General features: G+C 32.9%; 1 protein-coding gene across 3 annotated transcripts in view; it reads left to right on the top strand.

Moving 5' to 3' along the window:
- The window catches only part of TFEC (transcription factor EC), a 141952-nt gene that overhangs the window by 116115 nt on the left and 7549 nt on the right, over positions 1–18288 (top strand). For 2 of the 3 annotated variants that reach the window (XM_068550060.1, XM_068550061.1), the window contains 3 exons: positions 12070–12184; positions 14177–14233; positions 17818–17893. In XM_068550060.1, coding sequence (XP_068406161.1) covers positions 12070–12184; positions 14177–14233; positions 17818–17893 — 248 coding nt within the window. Of the gene's footprint in view, positions 1–1642; positions 1713–12069; positions 12185–14176; positions 14234–17817; positions 17894–18288 lie in introns of those variants that run through there. The other variant, XM_068550062.1, reaches the window with a different exon arrangement.

Here is an 18288-nt window from a genome sequence, read left to right as displayed (position 1 = left end):
TACTTCCACACAACCACATTTATCAGTATGCCCTCCTACTCAGCGTCCAAGATTTCCTGAATCTCACAGCTTTTCAGCTCCTCTACTAAAACCCTTTTCCAGGCTATCATCATCTCTCACTTGAACTTCAGAACTAACCTCTCTGCTACTTCTTTCCCCCTTACCGCTGTTGATCACACAGCAGCCAGAATGATCTTCACAAAGCAAAAATCAGATCCTGTTTCTCTGATTGCTGAGCATTCTATTAACTTCCTGAAATCCTCAGAATATAACCAGGACACTTTACCATAGTCAGCACTTCCCTTTAACTTTAGGCTCTGGTCTTGATAGCCTTCTTCCTACTCCTTGAATATGACATGCATATTATCATTTTAGGACCATTGAATTTCCTTTTTTGGGCTTGGAATGATTTTGTCCCAGATCTTTGCGTGACTATCTCTTTATGCCTCAGATCTTTAGTCAATATCAACTTGTCAGAGAGGTCTTCCACAATCACCCTATTTGAAAGACCCCATCCCACACTTCCTAAATCAATATCTTATTTAATTCCCTGGGACACTTAGGATTAGAGTTACAAAAATTATCTTGTTTTTTATTTTATTTACCTATTTATTGTGTGCTCCCACCCTTAAAATGTAAACTCCTGCAAGCTGGTGATCTTGTCTGTCTTGTTCACTGCTGTGTCCCTAAAGCCTAAAAGAGTGACCTGTTCATTATTTTATTCTCAGCACCCAGCACAAATGCCTAGCACATCACAGGTGCTCAGCAAATGCATATGAAATAAATACTTTAAAATTCACACACAATATTTTTAAAAATTGTTCCCATTATACATTACCATTTAGGAAATTTTTTAATGGCTAAAATCAGCAGCAATAAGGATAACAACAATAATAATAGCTACTATGCCTTGGGTACTTGCTATGTGACAAGGATTGTGCAAAACACTTTTCATGAAAATTTAATCACCACAACAAACATATGAGATAGAGACTATTATTACGGATTATCATTTTACAAATGAGGAAAGAGGCTTAGAGAAGTTCAGTAACTCACTCAAGTTCATATAGTTAGTGAATGGCAGGAGAGGGGTTTGAATCCAATCCTGTATGACACCAAATGCAACAATCTTACCCAATCTGCTGTGCTAGCAGCCTCAGAAGGAAGCCATTTCATAGAATTGTAGAATCTTGGAATCTGAAGGGACCTTAGCCTGATCCGATCCTCTGTCACATTCCAGCCAAAGGATTGTTTAGCCTCTGAGTTTAAATCTGTCTCCCTATAATTTCTACCCTTTAGTCTTAGTTTCACCTCTCCCTTTCAGAGATGTGGTTGTGCACAGTAACTTATTTCTTTTATTATAGATGGGTATTTTTCAATCAAGTGTCTGTAGATGCTGGTGGCATTTGACAATCTCAGTATACTGTTATAGTTCAAGACTATTTCAGAGACAAGGACTGAGTAAATATTAACAACCCCCTGTGCTTGGTTGGAACTTGAAAGGACTGCATAACACCAACAAGCAAGCTTTTGTCAATCACAATCTAGAGCAGATTAGACTTAAAGTCCAAGGAAGAGCCAAAGTTCACCTTAGAAGTTTCTGCACAGCTCTCCCAGTTATTGCTTGCAAGTGTAAGGAAAAGAAAATGATGAAGGAGAAAGAGAAAACCATTGCTATTGTGAAGGTTATAGACACTTCAAAGTTAAAACTGGTGAGCAAGTGCATTTTGGAATTCTTTCAATGTTTGGAGATGAAACCACCTTAAATACTGAATTTAAACTTTATAAACTAATAGTCAATAAAATAAGGTATGTAGAAGTTGAGCATTGAAAAGTGTAACATATAATCTGCTGTACTGACAAGCTTGTGTACTTACAAGATAATTTTTAATGCTTTGGCTACAGTAAAAATATTTTTATAGTCTATTTAGTTAAAAAATTGTTAAAAATTATGTTATATTATGACCTTTTTATCAAAAAGTGAAGGTTCTACTAATTATTTGTTGCAGCGTTTACATTTAGTACTAAACAGATTATATATATATAAAGTGTATGATGCAAAAGCATTTATTTTGTTACCATTCTCTGTTTTGTATTTTATCTTTTCTATTTGCTTTATGAACCAGCTGGTCAAGGACAGGAATCTCCCACTCCCGCCCAACATATTATTTTTATTCACTTATAATAGAACGAAAAAAAAATAACTCAGTGGGACTTCTCTTTTCAATGTTTATCATTCAAACCTCATAGCCCTGCTTCAGCAAATAAAATAAACTTAGGGGAAGATCAATTGTACATGTCCTAAAACTGGAAAAATCTAGTTTACTATGTTTAAATGAATAAATACACAAAAGGAAAGAAAATATTCTCTTAAATGCCAGTTTTTATGTGTGCTTACATTGTGTGATATATGCTGTCCTACAGTGCTCACTCTTTATTCCTGAAGTTTATCTTCTTTCTATGCCTACAGTTATTCTATCTAATAGTCTCAAGCTCAGTTTTGCCATTTTGCATTCACAGTAAATGTCTTCAGAGAAAAGCAAAATAGAGGATCCAAACAACTCAAAATCCCCTCACTTTCCCATGAAACTCACACTAAATATTTGATATAGATATAGACATATAGATATCACACATACACATCTATGTATGGGTTTAGAAATTTTTCTTCTTTTAGTCTCTATACTGAAAAATTGTCTGGAAATATATGTATATATATATATATATGATTTTATTTCCTTTTTTGCATTTATAATGAGATTATCTGGGAGATAGATACATCACACACACACCACACACACACAAACACCCATATATAATATACATAATACATATATGCATATTATATGTATGTATGCATATACACAAATACACATGTATGTATCTCCAGGAAATTCTCAGGGTTTTACATAATAAGTTTTCAGAAACATGATGAGTGTTCCTGGGTACTATAGTACCCTCTGTCTTGCTGAGTGAATATAAATGAAGAGGAGTAAAACAATAAAAATGAATTAAATTATTGAATTTGTGGTCAAGTTTCCTCGTACTATAGCGTTTTGGTGAAGAAAAAAATTAAGCCAGGTTGCCGTAGGGAGAGTGTTGGAGATGGTTTGGACCTTAAGTTGAGCCTTAGAGAGTAGGTTGTAGTTTGATAGTTAAAGAAAGCTTGAAGACATTTGAGGTGCAGAAAATAGCAGTGGGAAAGAATAAAACTGAGAAAATAATTCTCCAATGGCCTCCAACTTTTTTGAGTTTTCAAAACACTTCTTACCGTTAAAAGTGTTAAGGCAAGCGCCCTTCCACAATAGGATAGGTAGTAAAGAATCCAGCCTCTGTGTTATACGGACCTAGGTTTTAATCTCAAGTCTTCTATTTATTACAACTGTATGATCTTGAGATAAGTACTTAATTTTTCAGAGTTTTAATTATTTATATTTAAAATGGGAACTATGAGACTTCACTCACAAAGTTATTATAAAGATTAACTGAGAAGCTGTTATTTGTTATTACTATGAAACATGCTTATCTGAATATCTGGCATATAATAAATACTCAACTATCTATGACGTTGCATATATATATATTATGATATTGCTTGTATTTTATTATCTTTTAAAAATTCTCCATATGCGGATTCATAGGTTCCGTTTGGCAACATTCTATCCTCTTGCCTCTTCCCTCCCGCTGGAATGGGAGATCTATTTTTGCAAGCTGTGACATAGTCTACATATGTGTATGTGGTGATGAGAAATCTTTCAGAACTTGAGAGTAGTGGGAAATAATGTTGACCAGATAATGTGGGACCGTTTAATGAGATTTTGAAAGCTGGACACAAGGGTTTGAACTTAATATATGAGTTAAAGGGGAGAGGTTTAAATTTTAGGTTTTTGAGCTGGGAGAGATCAGAAGAAAGTTGTATTTTTTAAAACATGAGTTGGTTTGAGAGGAGCAGTTGGAAACTAACTGAGAGGGCTGGAGGGCTACTGGAGGGAGGGACATAATTTAGGCTGAAGACCCTGAGGATCTTGAGATACAAGGATAGGGAAGAAAATTTAAACTGACCAATGATTTAAAAGAAAAAAATGTCATAACTGAGTAATAGATTGGACCTAGTACATGGAGAAGGAAGAGGCCAAAACAGTCAGAAAAAACATATGTGGAATTTAGGTCAGATCATTTATGCTGCCCTTTACTGTATTTGGCCTGAGAGTAAATGGTTATATGAACATTTGTACAATAATTTTGGACCCAGATTTTATTTTCTCATAGGGAAGCACTGATTTTAAACACAGGCAAAGCTATATTTTTCTATTATTGAAAGTTATTGTCCTCTCACAAACTAAGAATTTTATAATAAATGGGATTGAATTTTATCAGATACTTTTCTTAAATCTATTGAGATGATCATAGAGTTTCTTTTTCTTTTTTAACGTCATAAAATATATTTATGGGAAATCCAACTTGATTATGGTAAGTTACCTTGTTTATATTCTCTTGAATTCAAATTACTAATAATATTTTGCTTAAGATTTATAGTAATGAATGAAATGGGTCTATAATATTTGTTTTTCATAATGTTTTCATATGGTTTCAGTCTCAATGAATTGGAACGTATTCTCTCTTGTCTCTGTTGTCTGGAAATGTTTGTACAAAATTGAGATGGTATGTTTCTTGAAAATGTGACACTTTTGCCCATAAAACTGTCTAGTCCAGATATTTTCTTGTGTAATATGTTTAAAGCTTGTTTTGATTTCTTCAGTAATCATATGACTATTCAAGACTATTAATTACTTGTGTAGTAAGTTCTGCCAAATAATACTTTTCTAGAAATTTATGTATTTTTCCTAAGCAGTCACAGTCATTGGAAAATTATTATAGGTAATCTCTGTTATTATCTTTTTTATTGTGGTAAAACATGTATAACATAAAAATTGCCATTATAAGCATTTTAAAGTGTACAATTCAGTGGCATAACATAGATTCACAATCTTGTGCAACCATTACCACTATACATTCCCAGAGCTTTTTCATTCTTCCAAACAGAAACCCTGAACCCATTAAACAATAACTCCCCATTTTCCCTTACCTCCAGCCCTTAGTAACCTCTATTCTCCTTTCTGTCTGTATAAATTTGACTATTCTAGGTACCTCATGTAAGTGGAATCATACAATATTTGTCCTTTTCTATCGGCTTATTTCACTTAGCATAATGTTTTCAAGATTCATACATGTTGTAACATGTATCAGTACTCCATTACCTTTTATGGCTGAATAATATCCCATTATATGCATATACCACGTTTTATTTATCCATTCATCTATTGATGGGCATTTGGATTGTTTCTACCCTTTGGCTCTTTAATGCTTCTATGGACATTGGTGTGCAAATATCTGTTTGAGTATCTGCTTTCAACTCTTACTGGTATATACCTAGAGGTGAGAAATTGTTGGTCATATGCTAATTATATGTTTAACTTTTGAAGAACTGTCATACTGCTTTCCACAGTGGCTGTATCATTTCACATTCTCAGCGGCAATGCACAAGGGTAACATTTTTTCCATAGCCTCACCAACATGTTTTCCTTTCTTTTAATAATAGTCATCTTAATGAGTGTGAAGTTGTAAAACATTGTGGTATTGATTTATATTTCCCTAATGACTAATGATGTTGAGTATCTTTCAATGTCCTTATTGGTCATTTGTGTATCTTTTTCAGAGAAACGTCTATTCAAGTTCTTTGCTTATTTTTTAGATTGGATTGTTTTTGTTGTTGTTTTTGTGAGTCATAGGAGTTTATTTTATGTAGTCTAGATATTAACCTCTGAACAGATATGTGATTTGCAAGTAATTTCTCCCATTTTTTGAGTTGTCCTTTCACTCTCTTGATAGTGTCCTTTGATGTACAAAAGTTTTAAATTTTGATGAAGTCCAATTTATCTGTTTTGGTTGTGGTTGTTGCCTGTAATTTTGGTATCATATCCAAAAAATCATCACCAAACCCAATATCATGAAGATTTTCCCTCATCTTTTCTTCTAGGAGTGTTATAGCCTTAACTCTTATGTTTAAGTTGTTGATCCATTTTGAGAAACTTTTGTTTATGGTGTAAGAATCCAACCTCACCTTCTGCATGTGGCTATCTAGTTTCTCAAGATCGTTTGTTGAAAAAACTGTCTTGGTCTTGGCACTCTTGTCAAAAATCGTTTGACCATATATTTGAGGAATAATTTCTGGGCTCTCTATTCCACTCTGTATGTCTGTCTTCATGTCAGTACCACACTGCTTTGATTATTGTTGCTTTGTAGTGAGCTTTGAAATATGGAAATTTGAGTCCTCCAACTTTGTTCTCTTTCAAGATTGTTTTTGCTATTCAGGGTCCCTTGAGATTCCATATGAGTTTTAATATGGGTTTTTCTATTTCTGCAAAAACCACTGTTAGGATTTTAATAGGGTTTGGATTGCATCTGTAGATTGCTCTGGGTAGAACTGTCATCTTAACAATATTAAGTCTTCTCATCAAAAAACATGGGATATCTTTCCATTTATTTATATCTTCTTTAATTTCTTTAAGCAATGTTTTTTAGTTTTCAGTGTCTAAGTCTTTTCCTCCTTGGGTAAATTTATTCCCAAATATTTTATTCTGTTTGATGTTATTGTAAATGGAATTGACTTCTTAATATCCTTTTCAGATTGTTCTTTTTTAGTGTGTAAAGATACAACATATTTTTGCATGTTGATTTTGTATCCTGCAACTTTGTTGAATTCATTTATTAGCTTTCATACTTGTGTGTGTGTGTGTGTGTGTGTGTGTGTAGCCTCATGATTTTCTACATATAGGATCATATCATCTGTGAACAAAATCATTTTACTTACTCTTTTCCAATTTGGATGACTTTCTTTTCCATGACTAATTGCTCTGGCTAAGACTTCCAACACTATGTTAAAAAGAAGTGGTGAAAGAAAGTGGGTGGTATCCCAGTCTTGTTTGTTCCTGATCCTTGAGGAAAAAAACTTATAAATCTCAACTTGTACAGTGGTTATATCCTCCTTTCATTTAAGATATCATTTGTTTAGACTTCATTCTTTTTAATCAGTCTTGTAAGAGGCATGCCAAGTTTGTTAACTGAAAAAACAAAACAAAACTTGTCTTTTGCATTGTTTTGTTTTTCACTGATTTATGATCTTATATTACTATCTGTTCTACTTGCTTTGGGTTTATTTGGTTATTCTTCTAACTTCTTGAGAAGTTTACTTAGTTTATCAAATTTCAAATTTTTATCTATTTTTCTCATATTTAAGGGTATAAATTTCCTTCAAAGCATTACTTTGCCATATTCCAGAAGTTTCTTAATGTGTGTTTTCAGTATCTTTCATTTATTTTTAAATTCCAGTATGATTTGCTCTTTACTCTTGAGTCAGTTAAGAATTTCTAAATATATAGGAAATCAAGGACTCTATGAAATGTTTGAAGTTTTTTTTGGGGGGGGTGGTTTTAGTATTTTTTCTGAGTACATGATCAATATTTATGTACGTTCCATATGTACTTGGAAAACGGTGTGTTCTCTAATTTGTAGATGTAGAACTATATACATGTATGAGGCCAAGACTTTACTTTTATTGTTCACATCTAGAACATTACTGATTATTTTTGTCTACTTGACTTTTCAAAAAACAGGGAGAAATGTGTTGAACTCTCCCAATACGTTGATGGATTTATTAATTTTTCCTTGTAGTTACAAACATTTTGTTTCATATTTTGAGGTTATTCTATTAGGTACAAGCCTGCTCATAATTGCTGTGCCTTTTTGGATAATTGAATTCTTTATTATTAGACAGTGACTCTCTCTAGCCCTAATTTTTCTAATTTTAAAGCCTATTTTCTCTGATATTAATGTAGTTCATTGGTTTCCTATGGTTATAATTTGCTGGACATATCTTTTCCCATCTTTTAACTTTCAATCTTTTGTGTCCTTTTGCAATGTAGCTGTGTCTCTTGTAAGCTATATAGATCTAAATACTGTCTTTTTAACCAAACTGTCAACCTTTTAGCTGAGGAGTTTGACCTATTTACATTGATTATTCTTATTGATATATTTTCATCTGTTTCTCTCATCTTATTTTATTATTTAACTGAGTCCTATATTTTAATATGTTTTTCTTTAGTACTTTTTTTTTTTTACCACTTTCACATCCATTGGCTTTTTTACTACTCCAATCCAATCATACTGATATTATCTAGACTTTAATACTGAGTTATATGGTTATACATTTCATTTTATCTTTGATTTTGATTCCCTTCTTCTTTTTTAAACTACAACCACTTTACCAAGATATTTGATTATTTTTTATGACATATTTTATTATATCATATTTACTTCATCCAAAACTGTTTTCAGTGTTAGTCTTTGAGGGTAAATATTCTTAAGCATTTTATACCTCTAAGAATATTTTTCATCATGGCCTCATATGTGGATGATATTTGGGCTGGATATAAAACTCTGTATTTTAAGTCCTTTTCTTTAAACATTTGAAAAATACTGATTCACTTTCTTCTTTCATCCATTTTGCTATTGAAAAATTTTATGTTAATCATATTCTTGTTCCTTTGAGCATAATCTTCTCTTTTTCTCTTTAGGCTTTTCGATCTTTCTCTTTGTCATTGTATACTTTTAAATTTCACTGTAATGTGTCTGAGTGTAGGTTTTTCTTCTTTGATATTCTATAGGCCCTTTGATTTTTAAATCAAAATAAAACAATGATGAAATAAGATGAGATAAAATAAAAGACTTTCTGGTCTTTTATTTAGTGTTAATTCTAGGAAATGCATCTCCATTATTTCTTAAAATTTTTTCTTCCTTCCAGTTTTATTTATTCTTTCTCTCTGAGAGTCCTAATACCTGTCTGTATTGTAGGTTTAATAATTCTATCCTACATACTAATTAGATTTTCTTTCATATGTTTTGTTTCTTGGTTCTTTTCATCACCCTCCTGAGAGATTACTTTAATTTGGTAATTCCTTTATTTCTTTCTAAGTGTATGCATTATGCTGTTTTTCCATAGTTTTCTTTTGTTCAAGTATTATATTTTCATGGCTCCTATTTCTGCTTCATCACTTCAGCCATGTTATGCTTTCTTGTTATTATTTTATATTATAAATTATTACAAGTTATTTTATATTATAAAGATATTACAAATATCTTTATTTCGTTTAGAATGTACACTAAGTCAATTTTAAAAACTTGGTTTCATGTGATCTTTTACTTTTTATTTCTAAAATTTTTGCTTTTGATGTTATTTCTAACACTCCATATTGTTTAACTTTTAAAATAGTCATTTTTCTCTAACGTTTTGATATATTGACCTGTGAGCTAATTTTCTTTAGGGGATATTGGCTATTCTGAAAGGTAGCGTATGTGTGGAAAGGCCAGTTCTCAGTCCACTTAAGTCTCTATGATCTTAGTAATGAGATGTGACTAAAATCTAGGGTAGAGAATCTTGGACATCAGGAACCACTGCCAATCACTTCTCACTTCAAAGCAACTTCTTAGATCAGGAGTTCACTTTTTTCTGCTGGAAAGAAGAATTGTCTTGATGAGTATGTTTTACCTTGTTGAAAATATTTTATAATAAATTCTCTATTAGATGTCTTTAAAATTTGTGAGTTTATTTCTAATAATAACATTTCCCTATTGTTATGTCAATGATTTTGCTTTTCTGAAAAAGTAACCTGTGTTTTAACTAGAATAATAAATACTTCTTCATAAAATATCTATCCAGTTGCCTACTACTCTATAAAATAAAGCTAAGACTTAGACCTTAATACCTAAGTAACTTACACCTTTAAAAAAAGTAGTTATAATTTTGCTTTGTAAGCCTTTTCCAATGTCTATGTAATCTTTAAATTTTCACTAACACTGTACCCTTATATCTTTTAATGGAGAAAAGGCTCTTTAGATTATGTGAGATGTATTACATACTTTGAAATTGAAACCAGTTGTTTAATGATATTCAAAAAGTGATTAGCCATTTACATGAAATAGAGTAGTGCCTACAGCATAAAATTAAACAGGATATTAATCATTGTGCTTCAGGGCATAAATTAGACAATAACCAAGGTCAGGAGAGGATGTAATATACCCACAGTTAAGCAGGATTAGATTCATTTTCAGAATTCCAGACCCATTTCTAAGGAAAAATGCATTGGGTACAGTCTGATGAGGTAATATGGACCCAGTGAGATGCTATAGTTAGGAATCTATCACTTTATTGTTGCAGTGTATATGTAATATGGCTCCTTTTCTTCTCACACATTTCTGCTATTTGCTACTGCTGCATTGAAATCCATCGGAATTCAAACTGTTCAGAGAAAAGTGCCCTTTTCCTAGTTCTTTCCCCCTTCCTTCTCCCTCACTGCCTGTCTTTTTGTTCAGCATGTCCATTACGTTTCTCAAAGGCACAGTGGATATGTACAATTCAGGTTGGTGATGCCCCAGCTTATAACCAACAGGGTTTTCAAAAAAGATCTTGGAAACTTTTAAATTTTACCAATATAACTAAATGACTCACATGTTAGGGAAATATCTGCTTTTAGGATTTCTTCCTAATTGTGTTGTACTGATACTAATACTCATCATCTATCCAATTTGGTCAACTTTGTCTCTGTCCCTATTTTTCAGATGAGGAAATTGAGAGGGATTAAATATCCCACTTAAGGCGCTCCCTTCTAAGGTCCAAGAAGCAAAAATACATTTTAAAACAATGAATTTATATAAAATAAAGATGAGGAGTCCAAATAGAGTAAATAATGAGAAGAACCAATATATGAAAACATACATCAGAATACCATATGCAATCTATAATGTCCTTATTGATATGCACATACACTTAAATATTAGCCTGATTTCCACTGTATTTTCAATGATTTTTTTCCCTCAGAAATATACAATATTATTATATAGTTTAATAGATTATTATGTCAGAAACTAATTTTAGTCTTTCTTCACATTTATTTTCAGTCTGATTTTATAAGTATTAAAAAATTTCCCTTAGTTTGAATTGGAGTTTTACAAAAAGTGGGAATAAGATGTTAGAGTCTCCATAATAATCTGGTTATAGCTTTGCTTGGTTACTTGTATTATTTTTAGTTCTTTAGGAAAGAAAAAAGATACTGCTTATTCAGCTCTTGGTTGACTTCCCAGAAATGAAATAAAGATACTTAGAATGGAAATATTTTAAACATTCAAATCTTATATTTTAAATGTAGCTTGTTCTGGAATAATGAATATTAACTTGAGTTATGAATATTATTTAAATTTTTTTCTTGGGAGATCAAATCAATAAGCACATTTTAACTAACAAATTGGTATGATTTTAAATTGTGTATAAAGTATCTTAGCTTTCTGAAAAATTGTTCCCAAGAAGCACTTTAAGAATTGCAGTGTTGCTATAATTAGACATACCCTATATCCACTAGAGGCAAAAGCAATTTTAGACTACTTTTGGTTACCAGCTAGGATATTTATAATAATCTAGAACATTAAGTGTACAGTGAGAAAAGTATGCCTTCCAGGAAGGAAAGAAAGTTTTTCACTTAATTAACAGTGTAGAACACCTCTTGACTGTGAGTTGCTGGTAGCACTGATGGTATTAAGAAGGCTTCCAAAATGTTCAACCATTATACCTACTTTATGATATGCAATGAACTTTCCAGCTTTGCTAATATGTATATTGATTTTTGTCAAAAATGATATTTTTAATCTTTTTCATTTATAACTGGGTAATGTGCTGGATCAAATTCCCATAACTTTGTAAATATTAATCAAAATTTTTCTTCGTGAGTGAACTAATTTCTCCTTTTGCTTAAATACAAACAGCTTTTTTCAACATAGCTTATCCATAAGCATGCCACAATGATTTTACAAAGTTAAGGCATACTCACTTTTGTTTAAAATTAAAATGCTATCTATTACAAATTACTATTAATAAAGTGGTAAATTTAAAATGAACATCTAAATACTTCGTCAATATCCAACGAAGATTTGATTGATCTTTTCTTCCTTTTTCCTCTAAAGCTTTCTGGAAGTATTTTGGATGTGTATAGCGGTGAGCAGGGAATTTCACCAATTAATATGGGCCTTACAAGTGCTTCTTGTCCAAGTAGTCTACCAATGAAAAGAGAAATTACAGGTAACATTGCTTTTATAGTTTTATCCTTTTTAAAAATCAACTACATAAGACATGAGTGACATATATTTCCAAGTTAAAGAGGATTTTAAAAATATTATTAAAATAGTTAGTTAAAATGGGAGACATTTAGAGAGTAAACCCATCTTTTTTTCCTCTATGACAACCAAACGCAAGTTAACGTAACTTACAGTTCAATTGAATTAATTAATTATTTTAGGAATTGGGTGAATATACACATAACCTCTATTCATATGTATATGACAGTTTGACTAAGTTCTTCACTTAACATACGTTCATTTTGATATTGAATAGATGCAATTTATTAACATGGTTGCAAAAGAACAGATTAATAGATTAAGGAAAATTAGATTTTCCCCTTTTTAGCTTGTTTTATAGATTTCATGATTCACATTTAACTTTGTCACGTGGGTAAAAACCCCTCAGTTTTCAATAGTAAATCTCAAAATTGTTACAACTCAAAGGAATTATAGGGGCACTGTCAAGTTCCTCCAATATGTTGATGCGGGAATCAAGAGTCAGAGGAGTTATTTTCCCAAAGTCATACAGCTGATTAGAAGCAGAAGTGGATCAAAATAAGGATTTCATGACTTACAAGACCAGTGTCAGTTTCTCCATAAGAATAAAATAAAACTCAGTCGAAATTTCTGTAACAAGTTTTTAGTTTGGAGCTCAAACACTGGTCTTTAAATATTTTTATACAGTTAATATAAACATTTTTAATAAATGCAATATATCCATTCTTGGAGTCTAACCAATAACTCAAAAATATCTATGCATTCAAATTATTTAGACTAAAATTAATGAATGTAGCCTTAACTAAATTTAAATAAATGTATTTCTATTTTAAAACTAGAATAATTCAAAGAACATTGTATTATTGTCTATTGCTGTATAACAAATTACTCAAAATTTAACAGCTTGAAATAATAAACATTTATTATCTCATACAATCCCTATGGTTTGGAAATTCCAGGAGTGACTTGTAAAACTGGTTTCGGCTCAGAGTCTCTCATAAGGTTGCAGTCAAGATGTTGGCCAGAGGTACAGACATTTGCCACTTGACGGGCTAGAGGATGCACTCCCAAGGTGGTTCACTCACAGGTCTTCCAAGTCAGTGCTGCTTGTTGGCAAGTGGCCTTGGTTCTTTACCACGTTGACCTCTCCACAGGGCTGCTCAGGTGTCCACATGACATGACAACTAGCAATTCAAGGGACACCAAAGTGGGAAGCCGAAAACGTCTTTTATGATGTAGTCTGGGAAGCCACACTAATCATTTCCACAAAATTCTATTAGTTTCACGGGTCAGCTTTATTCAGTGTGGAAAGGAGCTAACAAAGGTGTGAATATCATGAGTGAGAATCATCGTGGGACATATTGGAGACTGACTATCACAAATGCTCACAACTACATAGCACATGAAGTGTCACTTACTGAAAGTATGGAGTTGTCCAATAGAAATATCTGAAAAATGTAGTTAGTTCCAATTCTTGGGATGTAGAAATCATAATTTTTTATAAAAAATTAAGGCTGTAAAAATTTAGGTTGTAATAATTTTGAATAATCTTAAAATTCTGAGAACAATACTAATAAAAATGATTAAGCAGTTTAATATTTTCTGTGTGCTGTACCTATTTTAATCATCACAGTGATTATCAGGTAAGTATTATATCAGTTTTACAGGTAAGAAGCCTGAGACACAGAGAACTTAGGTAACAGTCCACAAGGCTATTAAATGGAGGGCCAGAATACAAATCCAGGTTTTACTGCTCAAAGCCCGTAGGCTTTGTCACTGCCTTCTTACTAAAGAGCATTCTGTTCCAAATTTCTGAATATTTGCAAAATATATATATATATATTTTACCACTTGGAGCAAGTAATATTGTATTTTCGCTAGTATTTCTGAATTATGTTGACTGGAAGGATTGTAAGGTAGAAATAAGTACTGTTTCAATTGTTTTCCTTTCGATCAGAAACTGATACTCGAGCTTTGGCAAAAGAGAGACAAAAAAAGGACAACCACAACCTCAGTGAGTATATTTTCCTTTTTCTGAAACAAAATTAATTAATGCAAGAGGAAATGCAGAAGGTTAAAATGTGTGATGTTTTATTGTCGCCCCATAAATACTTTGAGGTCAGATGACCAAAAGTAAGTGTACATGCTCACTGGTAGAGCTATGTTGGGAAATTTAAACAATGTGAACTCTCAGAAAATCTAGACATTTTTATGAAGTTCAGCATCTCAAGTTCTCTCCTTGATCATTCTCTCTCTCTCAGGAAGACTGCATGTGAACATTGAGTTATGTTTGAACTCAGTTGTGACTCATTGACTCCAAGGTTTAAAGAGATTAAAGTGACTTTAGAAAATGTCCACCATTTAAATAGCAAGAAATGTGACTCCAGGTTCTTATCTTTCTGTGTCAATCTGCTCCTCCCTTCCTAATGATAAGTTATCTGAAAGTATTGCTTATGTTGTACTGCTGAATTCCACGGCTGCTGCCAAAAAAGGGGCCTCTTATGCCTTCCTGGGGGTCAATTTGACTCTGATAATGGGTCACATGAGATGGGTAAATGCATCCAGGGAAGTTGTTGAGGGGCAAGTTGAGCTTTAGAGTGCTTTGTCATGTCTCAAATGCTTAACTGTCTTAAGTGAGCTTGACTAATTGTGTGTGAAGCTTTTTTGTTCTGGGAGCCAAATCAAAAAATGAGAAAAAAATAGAATAGAATAGAATTAAATAAAAACTTTAAAGTTCTAAAACAAACCAGGAATTTCCTTACATGTGGTTAGTTGAAATTGATTCTACATGTACCTGTGAAACCTGCATATATCTGTTCATGAAGCATCTGCCTACGTCACAGAGTAGGTTGACTGTGTGACTGAGGGGAGGGCTGACCTGTGGTTATAGCAGTCCTTAGAGTAATTGTGGAGAGGGAAATGATTTGATTCTGATCACTTAGTGGCAGAGCAGATAAGTGTTGGTGCAGTTTATGAGACAAGTAGAACCTGAAAGACAGAGCTAGTTGTTGGCAGAAGGAATTAATACATCAAGGAGCTAAAGGCTTCTCTCTTAGTTTTAAGTCTGCTAACTATTACCTTCCTTGCTCCTTTCTTCTCTCCTCTATGTTTGCGCTTTAAATAGCAGGTCATTTAATGTAAAGTATGATAGGTGCCTGGTATGACCATTATCAAAGTGTTTTCTAATTTGGATTCTCTTACTTAGTGATCTTCCTTTTTGGAGATATCAATGTTACAAAAAATTAATATCACATTTTAAATATGAATCTAGGATATCCCTTAACATTTGTGAGGATCATGGCTGGAGGACAAATAAAGTCCCACTTACCAGATGTCTAAATACTTAAAAGCTATAACTCAAGCTAGAAATGCTAAATTAAGTATGTTCTATCCTTCCTAAAGATTGGAAGGCCAGGTGTGAAATAAGAATTCTCAGATCCTTGGAATTCTGAGTAGGAATGTCAGGGTGGGGCAATGCCAGCCTTTAGCCAGCAGCCCATCTCACTTCTCTCTCTACCCCCTAGAGGCCACTTGCATTTCTATGCTGCAAGTGGCCTCAAACACGAGTGGGAACCCTCATCCTGTATATTCAAGTTCTATACATATCTCTGCAAACAGCTGCCCCTTGTCTGCATCATGGGACTAGGGTAAGCACCTTGGTGTCCTGATCCTCCCTCCAGAGGATGGACCTGGGAAGCAGCCTGAACAGGCTCAGGGTGTTTGGGAAGATATTCCTGTTGCAAATTACCCAGAATGTAGTTTAGAAGGGGGATCCCTTTGTCCTGTGGCTGCCTTGCTCAGTGTGGATGGGTATGGTAAGAAAAGGCAAAGGGGGCTCCTCATCAGTATGGGGTCTGGGAAGAGGCCCCTTTTGCTTGGATGTAAGGACAGGAATGAGTGAATATATCAAAAACTTTGTAAAGAGTGAAATCACATGTAGCATGAAATAGTTTAGTAATTTCTTAAAACTTGACTCCTTTACAGACAACTAGTACTGGAGATGAAAACATTGAGGAACCAAACTTCTCATCATAATTAGCCATTAAAAGTTTTACTGGGCACAATCTAAGAAGAGCTGGGTAGGAATTTCTGATATTTTACGTAAGGTGCATCTAAATAATAGATTTTGAAAAAACATTATAGGACTAAACCAGTCTCCTATTTTGAGATAAAACTGTGAACATCCTTCCTAGCTGCTCTCCATCTTATATTTAAAAGTCTGTTTTATAATATAGGAGTGAGTATGTGTGAACATAGACTTACTAATAAATTCTCACTGTAAAATATAAATGTATTCCTATCAGCATTATCTTTGTTTATTTTCTTTTCAGTTTTTTATTTGGTGTCAGTTTTTTGAATCACATGCACAGGAAAACAGGATTGGTAAAGAGGGAAAATAAACTCTCCCAAGAATCAATTATATCCTAATTTCAGAGGAATCCAAATGTATTATTTTTGAAGGTCAAGTTCATTCATGGTAAATTTTTTTGTAGAGTAGGTTCACCAAGACAATTGATATTTTTTTCATGACTTTCCTTATTTCCAGTAGCAGATCTTATTTTTGAAGCACGTATGGTTTAATGTTTTTGACATATAGTTTTCTTCTTCTTCATGACATTTTACTTCCTTCATTTCCCTAAAATGCTTTAAAAATGTTATCTACTTAAACAATATTATGCATAAGTTGTGGTTCCTGATACTGGGAATATAGAGTACTGGGAATATAGGACTACTCTGTGCTCTATAAGACTGCTCTTAGGTAAGGGTCAATATAGAAAACTCTACTTATTTGTTTATTTGACATTTATTGAACATTTACTAGATGCACAAAATTTCCATAAGCAATGGATGCATAGAAATGCAAACAGAGAAAACAGTCTCTGAATAAAAACCTATATCAGTAGTTCTCAAAGTGTGGTCCCTAGACAAGCAGCATCGGCATCACCTGGGAACTTGCTAGAAATGCAAATTCTTGGGTCCCAACCCAGTCCTACTAAAATCAGAATCTCTAGGTGCGGGGTACAAATTTACTTTAACTATCCCTCCAGGTGTGTCTGATGCATGCCAGAGTTTAAGAATCACTGCTCTATGTATTATTGAAAGTTGTTAAATTAGAAAACTATATTTATAGTCTAATCAGCGTACATTTATTTAGCACCTTTTACATGCCAAGGCCTCTGGAGATACAAAAGAAATGGTCCCTGCCCTCAAAGAGGTTGTAGTCTATTTGGGCACACATACCTACCATGTACCAAACTTTGTGTTAGCCTTTCAGTGGAGTGTATGAGAAAGGAGAGTATATAAATACATATATATCTGTATGAGTGAATATTATTGCATTTCAAAGAATGATAAAAATGTTGTTTTTGAGAGAAAATGTTTTAAAATAATTGTGAATAATAGACTCACAATTCTAATATTGTTATTTTTACTTTTAGAATAAAATGTGTTTGAATTTTTTATTTTTGAGAAGTACCCTTTTCACTAAATGAAACTTTTTTGCTCATTGTTTTTCAAAGATTGTTAAGAAAGTTTACAGCTGACCAAAAATGAATTGTACTTTAATGAGAATAATCAATAATATTTCTTTTTTAATAGTTGAAAGAAGAAGAAGGTATAATATTAATTACCGAATCAAGGAGCTTGGCACTCTTATTCCAAAGTCTAATGATCCGTGAGTTCAACAATCATTTCTTAATAATGTTATGGTTTCAATCCCCCCCGCAAAATGAGTGAGAGGGAGAGGGGGAGGGGAGAACCAAAGACTAGGAAACTAAGCAGCTGTGGTAAAGATAAGCCTACTGCTGGTCTCACTTTTTAATATCTATTCAAGGCTGATAGTTATTAAGCATCAACGTTGTTACTAACTGATAGTTATTAAGCATCAACGTTGTTACTAACACTTGTCCTATTGAGCTATAGGAAATAAGTAAATTATTTCTTCTCAGTATTTAGTGGATTTTTCTGTATGGCACCAATATTTGCAAATTTAGTGGTAGTACCAAATGCTTTCATGATACTGACTGGCATCCTCAATTTATGATTATAGCACTCCTTCCAATTTAAGAT

This window comes from Eschrichtius robustus, chromosome 8 (genome assembly GCF_028021215.1).
Source record: "Eschrichtius robustus isolate mEscRob2 chromosome 8, mEscRob2.pri, whole genome shotgun sequence".
NCBI classification, from domain to species: domain Eukaryota; kingdom Metazoa; phylum Chordata; class Mammalia; order Artiodactyla; family Eschrichtiidae; genus Eschrichtius; species Eschrichtius robustus.
The sequence above is the reverse complement of the archived record's forward strand: the minus strand, read 5'-3'. Positions and strand labels throughout refer to the sequence as shown.